The sequence below is a fragment of the Gobius niger genome (genome assembly GCF_951799975.1).
Source record: "Gobius niger genome assembly, chromosome: 14".
NCBI lineage: Eukaryota > Metazoa > Chordata > Actinopteri > Gobiiformes > Gobiidae > Gobius > Gobius niger.
In genome coordinates, this window is record NC_136865.1 from 16,302,506 (window position 1) to 16,326,420 (window position 23,915).

General features: G+C 41.7%; 2 protein-coding genes across 4 annotated transcripts in view; one reads left to right on the forward strand and one right to left on the reverse strand.

Annotated features, from left to right (window-relative positions):
• kcnq4 (potassium voltage-gated channel subfamily Q member 4) overlaps positions 1 to 16,794 on the forward strand; it is a 47,399-nt gene extending 30,605 nt beyond the window's left edge. Inside the window, exons 3-15 of one of the 3 annotated variants that reach the window (XM_079570705.1) lie at positions 4,544 to 4,634; positions 5,146 to 5,272; positions 5,347 to 5,522; positions 5,980 to 6,105; positions 6,251 to 6,361; positions 6,442 to 6,537; positions 6,895 to 6,983; positions 7,371 to 7,496; positions 9,576 to 9,805; positions 9,876 to 9,975; positions 13,556 to 13,687; positions 13,766 to 13,904; positions 14,116 to 16,794. In XM_079570705.1, the coding sequence (XP_079426831.1) occupies positions 4,544 to 4,634; positions 5,146 to 5,272; positions 5,347 to 5,522; positions 5,980 to 6,105; positions 6,251 to 6,361; positions 6,442 to 6,537; positions 6,895 to 6,983; positions 7,371 to 7,496; positions 9,576 to 9,805; positions 9,876 to 9,975; positions 13,556 to 13,687; positions 13,766 to 13,904; positions 14,116 to 14,319 (1,747 nt within the window). In that variant the 3' untranslated portion in view covers positions 14,320 to 16,794. Of the gene's footprint in view, positions 1 to 4,543; positions 4,635 to 5,145; positions 5,273 to 5,346; positions 5,523 to 5,979; positions 6,106 to 6,250; positions 6,362 to 6,441; positions 6,538 to 6,894; positions 6,984 to 7,370; positions 7,497 to 8,173; positions 8,231 to 9,575; positions 9,806 to 9,875; positions 9,976 to 13,555; positions 13,688 to 13,765; positions 13,905 to 14,115 lie in introns of all 3 variants that reach the window. The other 2 variants (XM_079570706.1, XM_079570707.1) reach the window with 2 other exon arrangements.
• A 333-nt stretch (positions 16,795 to 17,127) lies between these two features.
• cfap300 (cilia and flagella associated protein 300) lies at positions 17,128 to 18,863 on the reverse strand. The gene is made up of 7 exons (XM_079571406.1): positions 18,734 to 18,863; positions 18,582 to 18,663; positions 18,436 to 18,505; positions 18,180 to 18,337; positions 17,935 to 18,107; positions 17,766 to 17,832; positions 17,128 to 17,172 (listed from the first exon to the last, which is right to left on the reverse strand). The coding sequence occupies exons 1-7, from the start codon at positions 18,841 to 18,843 to the stop codon at positions 17,146 to 17,148; spliced, it is 687 nt and encodes a 228-aa protein (XP_079427532.1). The 5' UTR covers positions 18,844 to 18,863; the 3' UTR covers positions 17,128 to 17,145.
• Positions 18,864 to 23,915: the final 5,052 nt, after the last annotated feature.

The window sequence follows — 23,915 nt, forward strand, 5'->3', positions numbered from 1 at the left end:
TCATTATTCTTCATTTTGTCCCGTAATATTTTCTCAGTCGTGTCAAAGTAACGTGAGATGTTTTCACTTATACTATCTGCTTACAGGAATAGAGTCGTAAAAGCAGCCTCCATTAAAAGCAATCTAGTTCCCCCGTATCCTGCTGTACATATCCCCGCGTCTGCCCCTGGAGCTCCCCCAATGGGCCTCTGGAGCTTTAGTCAAATGTGCGCTCTCTCGCCCCGCACCTCTGATCAGTTAGACTTTCACTGGGGAGGTAAACTTTATAACCGAAGTGGGGACGTAAATGAATGAGGGTAGTTTAGAGGAACACACAATGAGATCTCTCCTCCGCTCCCTTCTCTTCCTTCTCCTTCTATCGTTCCTTTTATGTCTTATCCTGCGCTTGCATTTTTCTCGATTCTCCACAGTGTCCACGAGACAAATTGCGCTCAGTTGGCTTTTGTGGAAAAGTCAGATATTCTGTGTATATAGCAGAGCATGCATTTCTCTCCCCAAAACTTCTGGAGCAATTAGTAAGACAGGCTAAGTAAGATGTTCCTCAGCAGCTGACTTTCATTTCTTATACAGTATATGATGTTCTTCGCTGTGTTTGATGATGCGGAGACTATTACAAATGTAAGCCATGATTAGGAGAGCAGATAGATGTCTTTGTTACCTGACATAGGTAAAAGGTGACACAGTTACCGCCCATTGTACACTGCCTGACCAAAAGAAAAAGTCGACACGTGGATTTAACAAACTCTTATGATCTGGGGTCGCTCACGTCTAGGTTCTGCAACACTATGTGCCCAAAGAATGAGATGAGCTGACGACCTGGACAGCCTGAATGACCAGGTTATTCACGGAGCATGAGGCACCATTTACACACTAGGGCAGGGCGATATGGCCTAAAATCTATATCACGATATAAAAAAGAAATGTCACGATAACGATATACCCATCCATCCATCCATCCATCCATCCATTTTCTTCCACTTGTCCGTTGCCGGGTCGTGGGGACAGCCATTGGAGCTGCCCAAATCACATTGCACCAGCCCCTATGGCTCCTCCTGCAGGTGGTGGGTCCACAGAAGGACGGCCTCACGATTAACCGGGCCTGTTGTTCTCTCATAAGGAGCTTCTGAACCGCGCTTTGTCTGACCCGTCACCTAGGACCAGTTTGCCATGGGAGACCCTACCAGGGGCACGAAGCCCCCGACAACAGAGCTCCCGGATCATGCGGGCGCTCTGTTGTCCTGGTTCCAGGAGGGGATAACGATATATTTGACAATATAATTGATAATGGACAAATCACTTCAAAATCCTAGCCTAAGACCAATTGGGAAGATTAATTCAGTGATGTTTTATGGTCTACTCAAGCAGTTTACGTCCTTCATTTCATTTTACTTTTTAAGCACCTGACCCCAGATTCCACAGTCAATGTTTATGCTGCTCTGATGGAGCTGAGAGTAACATAAATGATCGTGTTCACAACGATATCAAGACGATATCGAGACTTCAACCACTGAGTACAGAAGACGACTTGAATACCTTCATTGAATATGGACAACTCTTGAACGACTGAGAGCATGGATTGGCCACCACAGAGTTCAGATGGGGCTAACCAATTGAGAATCTTAGTGAGGATCTTAGTGAAGATCTTAGTGAGAAAAAATAATGCAATTGACATTTCAGAGGCTCCTATCGATAAAGTGCCAAAGTGAATGTGCTGTAATCAAAGGTAATCCAACAGTATAGTAGGTCAGGCAGTACAGTAGATCTTACCAGTTTTTAGTACTTTGTGTTTAATACTATTAGTATTTGCAAGAGCAGTTACTGACAAACTCAAAGCCGGTGTTGGGCGCATCTGTCTGTCTGTTCTCCCCGTACCTGCGTAGGTCTGGGTGATCTGAGGAGTCATTAAAAACATGACTCCACATCTGCAGATTGGTCCCCGGACACTGTCGGGGGCTGCCCACTGCTCCTTACGGGTCACCCCAGCGGCATCAGAGGATGGGTCAAATGCAGATGACAAATTTCCCTATGGGGATTAATAATGTATGTAGCCTTATCCTTATAAATACCCATATCTTTATACATGTTTGGTGTTAATCTCTTTATGCCTTTAAATTGTGATTAATCCCACTGATATCTTTTTGGTCCAATAATATTTGGTTGAGACAGGACATTACATGAAGCACTCAGAGCAGGGTTTCTGTCTGTGTCCCCTGGGAACTGCTCTGCTGATTTGGTGGATTTGGACTGATGCTTTGCTCTTAATTGACATTTCCTTGTGAAGGAGGAGAGCCGGAGGATAGTTGTACTCCGCTAAAGTGTGCCCTCAGCAGAAATGTGACTCCTTCACCGCTCGACATCCATGGCCCGAATGTCTCCTGGCTTTCTAATGTATTTATGTATTTACTTATTGATGGCATTGTTAAGGCGCTGTAAACACATTTTATTTACGTGGAGCAGGAGGAGGCTGGTTGTTCTGCTGGGTTACTGTCATTCATTGGGCACAATGATAAAAAAAAGTTTAAAAAAAATAATAATCTAATGGCTATGACACAAATTATGAATGTACATTTAGAAATCATTGTGAGCTGTACTGGAGTTTGTGTATGTGAAAGATGAACAGGCTTTATTTCACACTCACGAGCATCCATATTCTGTGAAAACACATTAACCAGACTATAACAAACAGACATAACATTTACAGTAAAATAAATGTAGACACTGTAATTTGTTTCCTGTCCGCCTCGTCTTTATGCAAACACTGCACCTTCAGTTAATTGAAGGAAAGGACTGTTTCGTCAGCTCTTTTTTATTTTCTTTTTAAATAATCTGCTGTTTATTTTATTTTATCCAAGTGGCCATGAGTTAAATGTTTGTTTGAGGCAATAATAATATGAAGATGTACTTTTTACAATAATAATGTAATGCAAATATGCAGGTTCAATCCCCCCTGAGCACATATGCATAATTACTGTAACGTGACTGGTTTCTTGCCTGGCCTGCCAAACTACATGCTTTTTCATAGATATTTCAAAGATATTTGAACAGAAATGTGGAGTGTCTGGCAGGCCAGGCAAACTGGTTTCTGCCAGTGACTTTTTTTGCTGTAACAGTGTGAACCGAATGGGAATAGTCTTCTTTCAAGTGTACAGTATTTATTTATTTATTCATTTGATAGGGACAGTGCATATTAATAACAACATCCACAACATTTGTGATGTAAATAATCCAGATTAGCATTAGCAAATATACAAATTTCAGTACAGTAGAAATCTGGGGGCTTCTCTTTATTCCTCACTGTGTCCTCTTATTATTATTATTATGATGATATAGTTCAACCTGCTATATATTTGTCTCCCCAAAACAACTAGTAACACAATAATAAATGTGTTATAAATCTGATTATAGTTCCACTGAGTTTACGCAATGACCTAATACTTGAAATTCTGTCCTGTGTTCCCAGTTTGTTTTGATCTTAAAATGCTTTTTGTCTGGCTCAAATTAGGCCGACTGAGAATGGCTGATCGCATTACTAATCGCTGTGAAAGGGCACCATTGTGTGAGCCCTTGAGAATTGGTTTGGTGTCAACAAGTGTTCCCTGGTTTTGGCGTGTGGCATGTGGAGCATCTGGAGCAGCTGCACCTCCATAATCCTGCCCAGCCTCAGTGTTCACATAGAGCCAGTGACCAGTGCAGCTCCGCCGTCCTACACTCTTACAGTAATGACTGGGGTATGGTGTATGAAACAGCTTGACTATGTAAGACTGCTGGCACACTGACACGGAGACAAAAAAAAAATACAGAAGCATTGATTGGTCTGTCTCCATACATTATTAATGTAGGTGGAAAAGTACTATATAAGTTACCATTTTACCATATAGCCCATAGTTGTTCGTAGGGCTGGGCACCGTTAATTTTTTTATGATACAGGTGCTTTAATGATACTTAAAAAAACCTCGATATTGATGCCCACTAAAATATTTGTCATCTAGAACCAGAACAATAACCTTCATTTATTCCATTAAAAAAGTATTTTTTTTTTTAAATTGTGTTCATTACTTTCAGCTGAAACAACCAAGTAACTTCCTTTAATGTTGTCCCTGGATCCAACAGGCATTAAAGATGTCCGTTTGGTCCAGAGATATCATATTTATTTGCTAAACTTTTATTCCAATACCAACGGTGACCAGCCCTATTCGTAGAGACTCCAGAAAAAACATGTTATGAAGATTAAAAAGATACAATAATGAAACTAAAGCTATTGTATGTTCATGACGACATCCTCATAGGCTGCTCTGGTATTACATAGCTTCACCCAAGAACAAAACAATAGATTTGTCACTAAACTGAAATGTATTCGGTTTCTTTGCTTGTGCTGTGTTACGGATCAACAGTTCTCTGCGCTTTTGCTACTGTTTGTGCCTAATGACTAATCATGCACAAAGCGAATTAAAAGCTTCCACAGCGTCCTTTTATTGTTAGCTAAATGTAACTTCTAAACAGTTTCCTTCTCCCTGACGTGCTTTTTAACCTGTGTTTTTTGTAGTTTCTTGCTGGTGTTCAGCTGTCTGGTGCTGTCTGTCTTCTCCACCATCCCAGACCATCAAAAAATGGCCAACCAGGGTCTCTTTATCCTGGTAAGACCTCTTTCTGCATTTATTCCTCACAGACGTGCCACCTATTGTGTATATGCGCTGTTTAGTTGGAGACAGAGACAGCAGTGTAAGCAGGTACACAGATTCAGGTGTTGTTGACAGTGCAAGAAATGACTGGCATGATGCACTAATCCAAATAGCTATCCCATAATACAGGCCCTCCCCTCCTTCCTGTGCGCTCCAGCTTCTTCAGGGAAACGTCATGGACACTGAGGCTCCTTTTCAACCGGAGCGTCTCATTTATCGAAAAAAAGAATCTCACTTTTTCTGTCCATCCCCTGCCATTATCAGCCGTTAGTGGGTGTTACTTACTCTTCCGCTAATATTTTGAAGCAAGTGTATTTTAGTTGTTGTGTAAATGCAATAAGTAAAATATTAATAACAATCTACTGAAATGATGTAGATATGACTTAATCAACTTATAAACTTGTAACATTCATCTTATTAAGTGTTCCTTTGTATGAGTGTCCTGTTGTTTTGTGCTGTGTTGCAGGAGTTCGTGATGATCGTGGTGTTTGGTCTGGAGTACTTCATCAGGATCTGGGCGGCCGGCTGCTGCTGCAGATACCGGGGATGGCAGGGCCGCCTCAGGTTTGCCAGGAAGCCCTTCTGTGTCATAGGTCCGTCCTCTTATAAGAAACTGCCTTCAAATATGCCGCCTGCTTCACTTCCTGTACTCTTTTCTCTTTTCTAGATTGTATTGTGTTTGTGGCGTCATTGGCAGTGATCGCGGCAGGGACGCAGGGCAACATCTTTGCCACCTCAGCGCTTCGCAGTATGCGTTTCCTGCAGATCTTGCGTATGGTTCGTATGGACAGGCGAGGAGGCACCTGGAAACTACTGGGCTCAGTGGTTTATGCTCACAGCAAGGTGGGAACAAACTGTTACGTGCAGTCCCCAACTTTCCAAAGCTCTGCCACAAGAGCGCATGTTTGAAATTTAGCCACACGCATGGAGCTATGGTGACGCTGTATTGCAATTACCCGGCCTTATGTGCCTAATGCTGGCTTCTGATGTGCTGATGACTTGCTGGTAATTGATATAATCTGGAGCCCATAGCTTCATTAGTTTTCCTGATTTGCTGACCTCAACAGCCGACACCCGTCGCTTTGAGAACATACTTGGACAGAGACAATGATGATGAATTGGGGCCTGTCTAAGTTTGCCGTCACGGCAAAGTGCAAGATAAAAGTGATGATGGAGAGAGTTTTGCTGATAATGATGATAGGGAAGCATTAACAAAAGCAGGGATTATGATGGCAAAGATGCTGCCGCTGTTGACACCTGTGATTGATGGCCTCCTTGTATTGTGTTTCACTTCTCGCAGGAGTTAATAACGGCCTGGTACATAGGCTTCCTGGTCCTGATCTTTGCCTCGTTCCTGGTCTACCTGGCTGAGAAAGACAATAACTCAGACTTCAACACCTATGCAGACTCCCTCTGGTGGGGGACTGTGAGTACTGTAGCTTTCAAACCACCCCAGGCTCAATATTGCCTTATGTATTCCTTTAAAATCTTAGGTTTACAATAGACTATATGAGAAAGAGGATTGAAAACGTTGCATAGTAATTATCATGTGCTGAATGCACGCTTTGTAGATTACTCTGACCACTATCGGCTACGGTGACAAGACCCCTCGGACGTGGCAGGGACGGCTCCTGGCAGCGGGCTTTGCTCTTCTGGGGGTCTCCTTCTTCGCCCTGCCCGCTGTAATGCTCCCTTTGTCCAATGATATTCAAGCATTCATTATCTCTTGTTCAGTCATAAACTTACAACCTTTGACCTTTAGGGGATTCTAGGGTCCGGTTTTGCTCTGAAGGTCCAAGAGCAGCACCGACAGAAGCACTTTGAGAAAAGGAGGATGCCCGCCGCAAACCTCATACAGGTAGTGCTAGATTAGAGGCGTCTGTTTTCTCTGTTAGCTACACTGTGATAGGGCTGGGTGATACAGCGGCCGAAAATGAGCAGCTTTTTTCATATTTATCAGTCTCAGTTTTTTTTATAAGATTTTTTCTTTTGAAAAATAAAAAACTATTGAAAGTTAAACCTCAGCTCAAACATTCCACTCTTATTTAACTCACAAACTTAGAGAACTAGCTATGAACCTGACGCCTAAAATGCCCCATGATGATTAGTGTAACTAAAATTGAGATTGAGATTAAAATGTCATAAATTGCCCAGTCCTACTGTATGTATTGCACTATTTTTATGAAAGAGTTTTCCTCTTTCTGCTCTGCTTCAGGCGGCGTGGCGTCTCTACTCCACAGATGCCAAGCACTCATATCTAACAGCTACCTGGTACTTCTATGACAGCATGTTGCCCTCATTCAGGTAGGTACACAGCACTTCGGGTACTTCACAGGCTGGACTTCAGAACATGTTCTTTTATTAAGAAACCGCTTACTCATGCTATAAATAGTTGTTTTAGGGTGTTGTGGCAGTGGTTTATTTCCACCACTCAAGAATGTTTCCATCACCAAAATACATTTCCTTTTTTTGTATTATTTACATACAATTTGAAAATATCACATTCATTTCATGTATTTTGTTTTCTCAAAAGAAGATCAACATGAGAGCCTAAACAGTAACTTTTATTGGGTACCCGTCTTGTTCCTCTTCTTCTGAGTGGACCATTATTGTGTTCTTTTCATGTTTTCATTTCTTTATGATATTTTTTCTTATTTTTTGTTCTATTTATTTGTGCATGGTTGGTGTCAGAGAACTGACGTTACTGTTCAGTCATCTTCAGCGACAACGTAAGAACAAGAAGGCCCTTCACAACTCCTACAACACGCTGCTGTCAGGGCTGCGCCCCTACTGCTCCCCCTACCTGTCAGGTGACAGGTATGAAGCCTGCAAACATGTGCCCTCACTTTCAGTCTGAGTGTATGTGAACAGAGCTCTAAACAGCAGAGATACCGTGAGCAATAGGAAGACAAAGTTCTTCCAGTGTGACTTGTCTAACAGAACTCAACTAACAGTGTGATGCAGCTCCCCACAAGCTTTATCTTCACCTGTCTCTCATCCTGTCCTCTTCTTTTCCTTTGTTGTCATGACATCCATCCATCCTTCACCCTCCATGTGTCCTCAGGAAGGCAGATGATCCGTGCAGGTTTGTGCTTTAGACGTTTTTACTGCAACGTGTGTACAATGTTGAAAGTAAACTAGAAGCATATTTCATGTGTATGCATGGAATCCAAGGGAGTTGTTTAGTAAAAATCTACAGCTTTGAGACAGGCTGCTTTTGATGAATATACTCCGGTGGAGCGATCACCTCTGCATGACCAGCCCTCCTCCTAACTGTCTCCATAATCCAAAGCAGCGACATTTTGGTGTTTCTGTGAATTTGTGAGACGGGGCTATTTGGACTATAGAGATGTCCCCTCCCTGTACCTCAGTACTTTGTGTTCATCCTTGTTCTAACGGGACCGTCACTCACTCAGTGTCCCAGGACTCATCCTCCCCTCCTCCCCATAGTTTCCCCCTCACCCTTTCTCCCTCTGCCTTGTGTGTCTCCCCAGTCAACTTCTTTCTAAAAAGCGAGGTTTCTTCCGGATACACGCTGGCCGCAAGCAGAGGTATCCACGGCAACAGCCTGTGCACGGGGCACGCTCAAACTGATAATACTCCCTTTTAACATGCATTTTCCTAACCCTGCCTGTTTCACTCATCATCTAGACCAGAGAAGCAGCTCACTTAATGCCTACGTCTGAGCCACTAAAACACCCCCCGTTTGGTGCGATACATTTTTATCAAATTTACAAGCACTTTCAAGTGAAATCCTCATAGTGGATGCTCCCCTCTGGTCTACAAGTGCTCATGTTCCCATCAGGACATGCTCTGTTCTTCCAGGAGCATGAAATCTGTGCAGATGTAAACGCTAAAGATTCTAGACTGAATCTGAGCCTGCCGTTCTTTTCAGCCAAAATAAACCATGCGTAGAAAACAAATGTCTGAGATGGTTTATAGAAAACATGACATTGAATTTGACTGCTTCTTTTCTTACTTTCACTATTGACCCTTTTGCTCAAATACATTCTCTTTCATTTTTTTCCCCTCTTTTTAAATAAATATGGTTGTTCAAAAGATGCATGATGTTCTGTCAGGGCTCTGGCAGGAACAGTTATGAATGTGAACAAACCTGCCGCATGCACCTCATTCATTCTTTCTTCCTCCTATGCTTTAGCCTTTACCAAAAGCATTTCAGCTCGCATATCCTGTGAAATGCCCTCATACGCTTCAAGTCTATCTATTTAAATCTGATTTTAAATGGCTGGCCTCACGCACAACAACGAGTATATCATCGTAAACATGTGGAGTGAAACCGCCCGGGCTGGAACTGCTCTGTGGTGCATGACGTTTGCATTGCCTTTGGGTCCGTGACTGTGTGTTACATGTGAGCGGCTCTGGATAGGGAGCCGTCTTCGGAGCGTGTGAGAGCTGCTGCATTAGGGCTCTATGCGACGATTGTTTGAGAATTGTGTCGCTTCTGCTGTTGGTTATTGTGGGTTATTTAGCCAATGATTGTTCTACCTTTAACTTGAAATGTAATCCCCCTGTTTTTGCTGAGATTAAAAGTGTTTTTATAATGTTTGATGAGACATATTCTGCCCTGCCAGCACTGCCGCACCTCTTGAATCAGGTTTCACTTTGACTTTGCTGAATCAGTGACAGCGATATAGACACTTTACATTTGTTTTAACGTTACTGAGGGGCCTGTGGTTAAGCTGCCTCCCGAAACAGTTGTCTGTTGTCGTCCCAGTTCTGTTTGTTGGTGAGCTGATGGTTAACTTTATATATTGACTAACACATTATTTCTGAGTGCTTTCATCTTCTGCTTTCCTGTTCCCAAACGCTGCTTCGTCGAATGTTCAAGCAAAAATGTGCTCGCCAACTGTTTTACTGTTCTATCCTGCCCATTAGTGGAAAAATGGGTTTCCGGGATCGCATCAGGATGAACAATTCCCGATCATCCCAAGCCATTCGGAACAAAGCTTCCCCACTGCCGCCCAGCTCCGGGGTGCGCCACTCCCCCAGCCAGGAGAACGTCCCAGAGGCCACCAGTCCTGGGAAAGTCCAAAAAAGCTGGAGCTTCAATGACCGCACCCGGTTTCGCACTTCACTACGTCTCAAGCCCCGTCCTCCCGTGGATGGTGTGTGTTCATCTAACTTATGGGTTCTTAGTATTCGTGGTTTCTGATGACTGTTCTCTTCATGGGGCAGTGGAAGGGGTCGGCGAGGACAATGTGGAGGACAAGGCGTATTGTGACGTGGCCATGGATGAGGTCATTCCTGCAGTGAAGACTCTCATACGAGCGGTCAGGTGAGTTCTACAGCTTTATATTGTGTGTTGCTAATGATAAATTACAACACAGTATTTATACAGCATCCTTGAGGTCAAAGATACAAGAGGCTTTGCTATTTTCCTGCTTTTAGCTTTGTTTGTTTCTTCCATGTGTTCCCTTTATTCTTCACCCAGTTCACACTGTGCTCATGTCTTTGTTAAGACCCTTACTTGCGTATCATCTCACTTGGTCCCACCTGCTACTACCTCACAAAAACAGAGGTTAGCTCAAGCTGGTCACAGATAGAATCAGGTCAGTAATATAGAAGAACATGCTGCTTTTCCTCACGGTGTTATTCCAGCTGACAGAGTGGAAATGAGAAAAGAGCGGTAACTGAGCTTGATCTTGACCAGGGTCAGTTTATACTGTGACCTTGTATCAGAGCCAGTTCACACACAGAGTACTCACTTTATATAGATCACAGCATCATAGGACAGGATTGTGTAGGCTGGAACATTTGAAACATCAGACCAGCTATATTTGAGTAGCGAAGACATGATATAATGACGTAATTCACACAAAGCTTTTTTTTTAACCACAAAGACAACTGTGGATTACAACCTTCACCAAAGTATACAGTGGAGTTTATAGAGCTGCCGTTAGTGCTTCATCAGTATAAACTACTTAACTCCACACACCACAATCCAGTTCCTTCCTCTAACTCAATTTATCTTTGTTTGTTTTTTAAGGCTTGACTCCTTCATACCATGTTGAACAACGGAAACACACACAATTAATCATTATGTCTAAAATGCTTAAGATTAACCTACAGAGAGGTTTTCACTTATGAAGGCAGAAAAACCACAGTTACCCACAAACATCTGGTGTTGGGGCCGCGGTGGTCTCCAGAGTGCTGTATCCAGCTGAGCAGCATGTTTCACGCTGCAGTGGCGCTTTGTGAGGCTCATGTGTGTGGATAATTGATATCATTACATTAGGGATGCAGAAAATAATGTAAGGCTAAACTGCTCCATTAGCAGTAATTACTTTTCTATAATATTGCAAAAGTATTTGATTTACATGTAGTTTAGTTGTTAGTGTAATTTCAGAAGACGCACTTTTTCATAATAATTTGTATATATCGATTGCGTCAACTTCCCATTGGAGAATGTGGGTACTTCTTACTTGGAGATAAAAGCACTTAGCACCCACATGCCAGCTTTGATTATTCTTTATGTCATCCTAAAATGTTACCCGCAACTCATGCATCAGTGCAATAAAACTCGCCCTATTAATAAACCATTCTGATTCACTGCACGGCTAGACAGCAACCATCAGAAAAAAAAGTTGTGGTTTATTAAAATTATTATCAAAGAATATTGGTGAGAATACATTTTAGCGAGAGAGCTACCGCAGAAAACATGATTGTTCGATCCCTGGACGCCAATGATAGGCTATTTGATATCTCCTGGTGGCTGCACTTGACTCAGCAGATCACTGTGACCTCGGCTGCTCTGTGCTGTAGACAATAGAGGGAGGGAGTTCCTATAGATAGTGCAGGTGTGTAAACAGCAGGTGCTCCGTGTACTCGCTCACGCACACAAGTACGCATGCACAGCGTCATGATTGATGTTGTTAAAGTGGAATTTTGCACCAAGCCTTAGTGCTGAGACTTCACTTTATATAGAGATGCATTTGGATCATTGGAGTGCTTTGTTTTGAGAAGAGACACAAGGCCAGGTTTATTTCTCAGCCCTCCTTCACGTTTTTGTGTGCAAATCCAATACTGCATAAGCTACAGTTTTTTTTTGCACAATAGCAGTCTTTGTTGAAGCGTATACTTTATTAAAGAATGAGTATTTGCTATTTATACCGATTAGATCCTCGGTCATCATCTTCTTTTGTTTTAGCCTCTCAGCTGTAATATTTTTAGTGTTAACACAGTACTTTTTCCTGATTGGTTGAATGCTCCTTGTGCTATATTTTGTTCGTATAGCAGCACAATGTATTTGGGGTATACTCAAACTTGCCCTTTAAGTGACTCACCCTACTTGGCCCTCCTAAGAAAGGTGTCAGCAAAATAGTCATTTTTTAAAGTTGCACATAAAACCTTTGCTATTGGAGACTATCAGGAAACATTTGCTGAATAGCAGGAATTTTTCGACCCAGCTATGCAAGCATTTCGGGCACAGCTGATGACACTTCCTGTCCCTCCAGTCATTGTTTTTGCTTCTCACCTTTAGAGCAGTAGAAAAGCATTATGAGTTTCCGTGAGGTGTGCCAACCTCTATCATCCACTGTTGTAATTTATTGGCGCCACTATTACATTAACCGCAGATTACTGTACATAGAGATTATGAAAAACGTTTTATCGACGGAGAAAGAGGGTCAGCACTTTAACAGAAACCCTTGGAGGATCTAAATCAAAAGTCCCTGCTCTCCTGTTTCCCCAACCTTTTCTTTTACCCACACCTGAGACCCACCCTGGCGAGAAAAAAAATCTGCATCTACCTGCAAAATAAGAAAAGAGTGGCTGCAAAAATACCCAGCGAGTCATCAAGAAACAGTGCAGCATGAGGGGGGGGAAGCGGGTGCTAACTGCTGCTCCGGCTGCACCAGCTGTGGACCACCTCCTCCTCGCGCTCCTCTCTCCTCTGCTCCAAACACCAACCCCCCTTTGTTACAAACTGCCTCAAATGCGGGTGCTGCTGACCTCATCAAAGTTTACCCGGGATATTTCAGAGAGTGACCCCATGCCACCGCTCAGTCCACGTATGCACTTATGTCCCCTCTTGCATTTCAGTTCTGTGCTTTTTGTAAATGTTTGCAGTCATCCACTTTTAGGCCTTTGATGTGATTTATTCCTTACTAACATTTCTCCCAATAGTGCCACACAGAGTATTATAGTGGACTTAGGCATCTGGGTGTGAAAGATAGGATTTCCTGGTGAACAAAGCGGCCCTCCCTCTTCCGTCCTCGCTCTTCTGTCCCGTCTTGACTCACGGTGCAATCCATCACTGGGGCCAGATGATGGCTTGAGTGAGCGTGTTATGTCTCACTTACGTTTAGGACATACAACCTTTTTGCAAAGCCAGCATCTTTGAGCTGTCTATGTCTAAAATAAAAACGGGCCAGTTGAAATCTTGGCACAATACACCCAGCTCCCCCAATGGTTAATAATATCCTATCAGTGCTGGACGGACGCAAATGTTCCTGTCTTTGAACAGGGACGTGGTAGTGTCGTGCCCTTCAGTGGCTCTCACGGACCAGTCCATCCAGCAAAAGAGCAGACTTCTGATAGAATGGTCTGTTCCTACAGCTGTGGCTATTTGCTGAAACAGCAAGTTGCGATAAGCAGATGCCTTCTGAAGATGTTGTCACCATTACAATATATACGCTTGGCTTACTGTGTGGGTGAATGCGGCCTCATTATGGGGCTGTTTGTCACCGATAAGGTCACACCGACTGTAATTAATCTAGTTATATTTGGTGTGGCCTATACAGCATTTGATAGCTGTCTTTGCGTTGCATTTTTCAAAAGGTTTACAGTATGTTTGGATAGATGCAGCATATGGACAATGATAACAGATGTCAGCGTTAATGTTTGTTAATGTGCAGGATTTTAAAGTTTCTGGTGGCCAAAAGGAAGTTCAAGGAGACGCTGCGTCCATATGACGTGAAGGACGTCATAGAACAGTACTCAGCGGGACACCTGGATATGCTCGGACGCATCAAGAGCCTTCAAATGCGGTAGGCCTTTCAATGTTATGTCTATATTACAAGCACACACGTACAAACTTTATGATATACTATGTTTGTCTTAAAAAGGGTGGATCAGATAATTGGACGGGGTGCTGTATCGACAGACAAGAAGGCACGCTCGGAAAAGGGAGAGAAAACACCACCAGAACTGGACCCCTTGGATGAGCTAAGCATGATGGGACGTGTAGTAAAAGTAGAGAAACAGGTACATGTCTCTGGTAAACAATCAATGTGACCTTGGTATGTACCATTTGTGGATATATTACCAGGGATGTGGCACAAAATACTAGGTAACTTGTTTTGTATTTCTCTCTGTGATTTTATGCAATGACCAGCTCATTACAGACTATTTTAAGGCGCCTCCCCTGACCCCACCCAGGCCAATTAAGATGACACTGTTTTTGTTTTATGTTCAGGTGCAGTCCATAGAGAACAAAGTAGACGCTCTGCTTAACATCTACTCTCAGTGCCTGAAGAAAGGCTCGTCCCACTTCACATTGTCCTCACTCCTGGACCCGGACCTCACCTCAGACTACCACAGCCCCACAGACCAAAAAGACCTGTTCCCCTCCGCTAACACACTCAACATCTCCCAGTCGGAGAGCGGCATCCTGGAATGACAGCGGCCCGCAGAGAAGTTGTTGGGGCTTAACACTCACAGACAGCAGTAACACGAGTTACTGTCTGTTCCTCATTTACAACTCTCAGCAGTGATTGGTGCTTCTGGTCTCCTCCACTCACCTGATCGTCTTCGGGTGAAATGTGTTTCCATCAGAGGCCACTAGATGGAGCCTCAGCCAAAGCTGCTCACTGCATTTGCCTGTCTGTCCCAGAGACAAGGCTCAAGGTACACAAGGAGACTACTGACTCCCAGCCCATTCCTCATTATGCTACGCCTCCGCCAAGCCTCAACTGTAGATAAATAGACTTTAACTTTTTTGTAAATGTTTAGAGAATCTATGTCTTTTATCACTGCTTTATCGGCTGCTGAAATCAATGGACTCCGGAGAGTTTGCAAGTGCCATGACAGTGTTGTTTTCTTCAGTATTATGCCAGTCACTTAAACTTTGAATGGCATTGCAACTTTTAATACTGTGATGAATGTAATCTTACTTACAAAAAAACCCCCACCCAATATTAAGAAAAACGCAGGCGCTCTGTGGGATTTTGCCAAAGCACTCCACCACTGAGGCTCACTCCTCTACGGCTAAACAGGCCGTGAGGGAATATTATATGTTGTAGTGGCGGACTGTGCAATTTACCTTTTTACATGCACATTTCAGCAAGCCCTTGTGCAAAAAATAAACATTATAATCATCACTACTTAATTAAACCTATACGACCTTGAAAAAAAAAAAAAAAAATCAAATAATTTTCTTGGCAAAGTTGATACATCTTTCCATGTTTTAAAGATGTCTTCTATACCTCCGTGTCTTGCAGCCCACCTCAGAAATGCATGTTCCTCAAATACAAAATCTGCTTTCATTTCGGTTAGTTCTTCCCTGCGCTCCTCAAATGCAGCCTCAGGTCTCCTTCGCCAGCGGGTTCAGAACAACAACACAGTCCTCCGTGACTTTTTTTTTTTTTTTTTTTTTTTTTTACCTTGGAGGTGAAACTTCTTTGGCCAGAGTGGTGGGGTTTTGAATAATGAAAAACCTGCAAGGCGCTCAGGTCGCATGAAGTCCTCATAAATGCACGTGTCTTAGGAAACAGTCCACTGAAGCTGTTACTAACGTCAGGCCTGTTTTATTTGCTGCTACTGCTGCCCTGTTACGTTTCTGTTGGTGTGTGGGCAAAACTGGAGAGTACAAACAGCCATACAACAAGACTCTGCTGTAACACCTTTGGTAAATGAGAACAATTTATAATGTATAATGAGTATATTTTAATTTCCTTACCGTAACAGTGTTAGACTTTATGGAATACTATGAATTTATATGTTTTTCATGATTACAGTAGGATTTATAGGTCAGTATTCAAAATTGTTAGATGTTAATGCAGCATTATGTCGAGTCAGTCCATTGATGACTTTCAGGATCCCTTTGACTGAATGAACATGTATTTTTTAATGTCATCTACACATGAAAAGAGGTCACTATACAGTATTTGGCCAATGGAAACTCCTTTATATGGTCCTGACAAGCCAATTGACTCAGGTACTGCACATTTCCATTCGCGCCAAGCCTAGACCATTTTTGAAACGTGAATGTACTTGATTTCTCAGCCTATCTAGAACTTGTGCTCCATTTAAAGTGGTACTTACTGTTTCATGTTTGTCCCATTGAAAAAAAAAAAAAAAAAAAACTGTGGGGAGCTAAATTAGAGGTATCTACCTAACCTTACTAGAGGCATTATTACTGTAGATTGACTAAATGTCACAAGAATGTTGCGCTTTTTAAAGATGTGAGGAATCAGTATTGCATGTTTTAAGAGATGGTGGCCCCAGTATTAGGTGAAATATAAAGTGAGACCTGTGCCTTTATTTAACTTTGTTTTTAAAAATCCCACATGTAATTTTACGATCTGAAACACTGCTGCAGCCTTTTCAGAAATATTGTTGTATATTTATGTACCAACGACTATAAGAGGACACCCTAATGTATTAGTAAATGTTGGATTTAAAGTCGGAGGCATGGACAGGTCTGCAGGCATGTGTGTCCTTTCATAAGCATGTCACCTTGAAATAGAATGGCTTCCACACAACTACCTCTGAGGCCACTAGGGGGCGCTAGTTTAGGAATATGAGAAACAGTGATTGTCTAACTGACTGAATGCTATCTATGCATGACTCAATCTGCACGTGCTCTTTGTCGTCTGTTGTTGAGACGTCCACCATCCACCAATCAATGACTTGCTGCCATTCGACATTCCAGCTCGTTGCCCTTTAACTGCGCTCGTAGGTGTTGGAAATGTCTAAGTGAAACTCATGTAAAAGCAATAAATGAAATGCTAAAAGAACAATAAAGTCTTCCGATTCCTGTTGATGTAGCTACTGGTTTATGACAGTGATGATGGAGTTTACTGAAGTTCTTTCTTACTTCTTATGATTTATTGCACATTTATTGATCTTGGAGATGTACAAAGAAGTGTATTTGCTGAGAATAAAATTAGCTCACTTGACTAACTTATTAATTTATTTGTTCAATAAAGATCTTTGGACTGTATGCTGTCATGTGTTTTTGATTAATACTCATCTCAATCCATTACTAACTGTGTCAAAATGAAAAATCTCCTATTCCATATAGGTGGTAAAGCAGTGTCACATGCCTTTTATAGGGGTCCACAATCAAATAGGCAAATGTTTGCTCCTCCTCTTCAGGTCGTCCTGGGAAACACGGTCCAGACTCATCCTGGTGAAAAAGAATGTAACTTAAGTTTTATTCTTCATTCTTATGGTCATCACCACATTCATAGTCTTCTTCCCAAAGTCCCCCAACAATACAAATTCACTCCAATTCAAATGTTTCTCCACACTGAATAAACACAGATTCGCAGTTATACATATTTAAACAAATATATGGCTGGGGGTCATTTACCAAGCATCTGCTCACGTGCAAAACAAGTAGTATGTGCAAAAGGGACAGTCATTTCTGCATTTCCTGTTCACGCAGCATTCTTTTATACATATCAGATTTGGGGGCCTAATACTATAATACAAGATATTATCAAATGATAAACTAGGTGCAACAAGCCCAGAAAATTACAAACTGTATTTATCAGCTTGCACTCGCTATTTGGCACCTGTCTCGTGTAAACAACCTATGGGGGCCTGCGGAGGTGCCTGTGAGGCCCTTCAGGAGTTTGAGCCGTCACTCTAGGCCAGTGTTTCCCAACCTTTTTTTCCCGGAGTCCCCCTGCGCATGGAGCTGGAGGCAGCAACCCCACCTCCCCAGTCTAAAATCGTGGCTCCCCCACATTTAGCAAGTGTTTTCTGCACATGTAGCTCCTTCTCAGTCACAATTGACAATTTTCAAACATTAATTTTCTCAAATAATATCATATGGCCTAAGCCTCTGACCAAACAAAGCCCCACCACTCATCTTACTATTCACGTTTAGGAACTTACAAAGGCAGACACTTTGAGGACGGTAGAAACAACACTGATCTTTTTTGTCTCTGTGTCTTTCTGAACACTAGGAAAGATAAATTACAATTAATATTCCGCACACAGTATGTAGATGTTACATTTTTGGCTATCTCACATTATGAAGAAGTCATGACAGTGAATGACCCACCTGATAAGTTCTTTGTAAATTTGCTTTGTGGTGCTGATATAAGCCTCAATAGTGTGCTCATTCTGACAGAGCTCCCCACCCAGACACAGGTGCTTGAAGAGTCGAAACAGAAACTCCTGGCGCTCCTCTTGGCTGATCACAGGAAAGTGCTCAGACTCCTCATCGTTCAACATCTACAGAAGCAGAAGGTTACGTCAAGTGCAGACAAAACATCAGGTGGGGGTGTTTGAAAGCAAAACACAGACTTGTCTTAGTTCATCGTAGTCAGGGTAGATTTCATGGAAACACTTGACTATATGTCCACTGGGCATCACAATGCCACTTGAGTAAATTGGGTCAAACAAATCCATGGAGACCTTAGAGCATGGCACCACCTCCACTTTAATAGACTCTATGGGTCTCACTGCAAAAACACACAATGCAAATATCAAAAACATTCCTCAACTATGGGAGGGTACCACAATTTCCTTCTATCAATAATGGGAGATTTAAACAGCATACCAAGAGGCACCCAGGCTCGTGTCTCCACCTTCTTCAGACTGGAAATCACATTGATATCCGTGAAGAAACTCTACGGCAATTACATGTGAGGTATCACTAGATGTTCCTTTATTTCCTGTGTTTTTGAACAAATATTGGAGACTCACGTGAGCAAACGTTTTGCAGTTGTACGGAAAGAAGCATTGATCAAAGCTGAATGCCAGAGCTGACAGTCTTCCCAGCATTGACCTGTGGAAATTTCAAATTAAAATAAAGCATTCAGAAACTACTATCGTGTTATTAAGCCCAATTCACTTACCATTTCATCAGCAGTGACAGCGTTTCTTTGTTTTGCAGAAATGTAAACTTCTTGGACGGCAGAGAACTGAAGGTAAAACTTTTCTCAAACTCGCACCCCTCACCTGCCATGTTTTCATTAGCCCCGCTACCTTTGGGCACGGAATGTTTTGTTCACCTTCAAACGTTATGATACGTAAAAATGTAATTAATAAAATATATATAAATATGTAGTTCTAGCGTAGAGCTACGGCGTAGACATAGAAATCAATAATCCAAACCGACTGGCAACTAACTGTTTACGTTACGTTGCCATGACAACAAAGTCTCGCGTTTTTATCTTATAACAAACGCAGTTTTGATCCTGTGAAACGTGAAACTAGCAGACCAAAAATATTGAAAAACCGAATTGTATTTTATATGCAGTCTTCATCAGAGTGTCTGTGTGGGGTTTGTCAGACCCACAGATATAAGATAGAACCGTATGAACATGGTTTAGCCACTTGAGGGCGGACACATGCTTTGTGGAGAAGGTAGGACAACACCACTGAAAACTAGAGCAGCATCATGAAATATTATGGCGAACTGACTAAATATTCTCTGTCTCAGCAGGCTATTATTCTATAATATAGTTAGGCTATATATATGTATATTTTAAATCAATGTTTGGTTTCTATAACCATTTTCCCGCCAATAATATTCAGGAAGCTATCTGTTTTAATATTGAGTCCAATAAAGAGCACAGTGTCCAAACTACCCGGAGGCCAAATGTGTCTTTCAGAATTTTTTTTTCTGGCCCCCTTGCTGCAAGTTTAACTTGTAACTGTAACTTTAAACATGCTGCATTAAAGCCTCAATAACTAATATTTTAGAGTGATATGGCATAAAAAAACGATGTGGTGGGATGGTTACAATATGGAATCACACCAAAAATGCACCCAAATTCAATTTTCTCTGCATTAACCATCAGTCTGTAGCCCTCTATGCTGTATGGGTTAAAGAGGGGGTATTATGCTTTTTTCAATCACATAGCACCAGTCTATTGCACACTACAATGATGACCAAACCTTCTGTTGGTCTGTAAATGCAGTAAATTAAAAATAACTGCCTTGTATAAAATTGCTCTCTCAAAATGGCTGCAGCGAATGTCTTGAAATAGGCCTCTGTCTCTTTAAGAACCTCAGACCCTTTCCGACACGCCCCCTCCACACGCTGTCTGTGGCATCAGTGGGGAGGGGGTTCTGCTGAGGAGCAGTGATTGGTTACTCGACTGGTGACGAAAGCTTGGAGGCGTCTCCAGGAGGTGGGGGCGTTCCTAGGAGGACTCAGGCAAACCTATCCCTAAAATGGCTGCCATCAGAGTTTTTACAGATTACTAAAAAATACGTGAATGTGCCAAGGCAACACTTCAGGCATGTTTTTAATGAGGGAATGACATAATAACATGATGTAAAGCTTGAAAAAGTCGATTTTGCATAATACCCCCCCTTTAAATATGTGGCCCTCAATGAAAAAAAGTTTGCACTCCATCCTGTCGATTTTGTCCAATGTTAGTTTCTCATTTGTTTTCCCATTTTGATTTCCCTTGCCACTTACAGAACAAATGGATGGACAACCCCAGACAGCAGTAATGACATAGGTTAATCAAAAACCCAGCAGGCGCTTTCGCTTTTTGAATTGGTGGAAGTAAACGATATAAAAGAGAGAGTACGCAATCATTGTTTGCCCCTGGGAATAGTCTTGGTGCACCACATTACACACACACAAAAAAAGAGGCTCCCAAAAAAACAACTCATCTCACAAGAGACATTTTAAACACAACAGTCAATTTTGTTTTGATTAACATGACATTATAGACTCAACATCATTAGAATGAGATGTTTGTATTGTATGCTGATTGCTCTGTGGTAAATTACACTCAAATTGTGCCTTATTACACCTTTCAAAAGTGAAACCTGGTGCACACAGAGACACAGCAGGTGAGAAGATGTAAGAGGGCAGGAATTTCTGGGCGTCTTAGATTGTCATACATTTCCATGACACACTTTATTACCACTATCGTTTTTTTCCTTTACGTGTATCGTTTAATGGCTTCCAACTAATTTTAGTCAAGGCAACATTTATTGTCGGTGTTTTTTTAGGTATGAATATTTGTTGTCTATTTTGGATAATCTTATAATTGTCCGAGAGCCCTTTTCAAACTTCTAAAATAGGACGTACAAGGCAATGAGTAAATCACTGATAATGTGGGCTTTGTGGACTTATAATAGTTATAATAGTCACAATATACACTAATGTATGTATTTTGTGTGGCCGTTTTCTTTGTTTGAATGTCCATAAACTTTACTTGCTGCTTTTTTCCTGTCACATTTCAAGACCCAACCCATTGCAAAACCTTAATCAGAATTCCACTTTGTTTTGTCTGCAACAAATCACGCAGCTTTCCTACTTTCCCGGTTTTCCCATTCTTGTTTGATTGTGTCCTCGTACTCCGTGATAGTGTATCTTAAACATTCTGGGAATCCAGAAAGAACCTTGCAGTAGCACGTCAAAGCACAGAGATTTGGATGAGGGAGCTGGGAGAGCAGAGGAATGCATCAGGAAGAGTAGAAGTTAGTGTGATAAGCCGCTATAACTTTTATAGTGGGTGAATGATTATGTCGATTATGTCCAAGACCTCTTCCTCATAGAGTGTTAACAGCTGCCTGTCCTAAAAAAGGTATTGATGATGGTGATGTCATCATAAAGTGGCTATTGGAAGGTCAAAGGTCAAGACCATAATGTGTAAATAATTTGTTTAGAGCATTAAGCGGAACATTTACTGAAATGTAATTGGTTATATGTCGTAAACTACATTTACACTGGGTGGATTTTAGTAGGTGCTATGAACGCTTATATATAGACTCAAACTCATGCTTCTTCTATAAGTGTAAATGCTAGAACTGCTCAATTAAGCAATGAGGAATCCAAGCAAAATATTCCAATCTGAGTATTAGGGCTGGGACAAAATATCTGATCGGACTTGGATCGCAACACTTTGTGCTGCAATACCAAGCATCGATATTTTATCGCAATACTTTCAATACTTGTCTTTGGAGGCTTTTTTATCATATACCCCTTTGTTTTCCAGTAGCTAACCGTTACACAGCACTTTGTTAACGCACTTTTCAATCTACACTTAAGTAAGGGTCAAATTGTATTTGGTTTATAGACTTTGGACATGACTTTTTGCACATTTTAAGGTAAACATATCACTTGTTATAATTACTTACTGTATCACAATATGTATCGGATTGGCCCCTGGGTATCAAGACATGTGGATCGTCCCAGCCCTACTTATTATTACGTTTAATACTGCTTGTTCTCTATACTATACTATACTATACTGATTCTTGTGTTAGTTTAGCAGCTCATATTTATATTGAGTTTTTTCATGAACCATAAATTCTCTACCCAATCACCTACAGAGTCCATTTTTTCTGCATTGGCAAAATAAAAAATAAAATGTTTTCCTCTTTGTGGATTTTGAACATGCTTTTTCAAAACTAGGAATCTCAAAGGCTAATGAAGACAACTTTCCTGTCATGACCTTTTTTGGACTTGTCAGTGTCCAAAGTAGTCACTCTTCAACCAGAACACAGGCCCATCCTGCTCCGAGACGTTTCTGTTTGGCATGGTTTAGGGCCGGTCTCCCTGGTAACGCTGTGTACACTACAGTGACATGTTCCACAGGCGCTCGGGAATGTGACTGTCGCCCTCTGCCAACCTCCTGCAACTCCAATAGATGCGGTTTTAGAGCGTTACAAGGAATCTGCTCAGAACCCCGCTTAAAACCACAAGGGTCACGAGTTCCAGAGTACTTAAGATCGCACATCAGATATTACCAATAGCAAAACACACAACTCCTTCATTATAAACCTGATATTTACAACAAGTCTTAGTCCCAAATCCTTGTGAAGGTCTGAGTGGAAGCGTGTCAAACCAATGATAAACACAGCGTAGGTGCAGAGAGTGCTGATCCTGCCGCCCCCTTTGTATCAGTGGAGGGTCTCTGAGCTCCTCTCAGATCCAAACGAAACAAATCTCCTTCCTTCGAGCCAGGATGAACTCTCGGTATATTTATGGAAAAGGATGTATGAAGGAAATAATTCAGCTTGCTTATACGCTATACTGAAAATGTCAACTTTACTGCTTTACGTTAGATAGAAACAGTTTCCACAGAGGTCAGTTGAAAAAGGAGTCTGTAGCATAATCGATGTGGTAAATGCAATGGACGCGTGCAGAGCAGGTTGACAGATATTGAGCGATGGCCAGATCCTTTGGGGATGGACTCTGAGTGGAGAGGAGAGGACCACCTGAGGCCCTTTGTGTTTTTAAGGTCAGTCTAGTGGAATATTGTGGAAAACCCTACGTCTAGTGGAAAAGGACATCCATTTTTTTTTTCATGTGTCAGTTCCGTAGGAGGAGGAAGAGGCCTCCTTCAAGACAGGCAGTGAAACCCGAATGAGAGAATTACGTTGATCTTGCGTAAGATATTGGGATGTTGCTCCACACATTTCAACAGAGCAGCGTAGCATGAGGCGCGCATCTGAGAAACCGTAAACAGTAACAAGCCGCGACACGCCACACCCATAACTTGCCATGTAACGCAACCAGAGCTGGGTTTTAATTACATTGGCTAATCTCTAAACAAAATAGCATGAGTTGGTTTTAAATTAGGGTAACATGAGATGAGCAAAAAAGAAGATTCTACTTTTTTCAAAACAATTCTTTCCGTTTCTTTAAACAAAAATCACCAGCAATTTGATTTCTCCATTAAAACTGTGTCAAAACAAGTCTTGAAAAATACAAAATTGGAATTGAAACAAGACTAAATTTGAACAAAGTTGGAAATAAAAACAACAACAATATGGATATAGCATCAGTATTGCGATAACACTAATTTGGCAAAATATTGTGCAGCCATATAGTCTAAATTAAAGACATATTTCATAATTTTTGACATAGGGCCTCATTTCCTAGTTATCCAGAGTGTTGATTTCTGGAGATTTTTTTTTTTTTCTTTTTGAAGAGTTTAGTGGTGCTAGGCTAGCGCATGTCCATGGTAACTAGTAGCCTGCATTAAAAACCTCTTCAAAATCATGGGGTAGTCCTCCAAACGTTACCATGTCTGAAATGAACAAATTTTCTTTGTGAGTTCCATG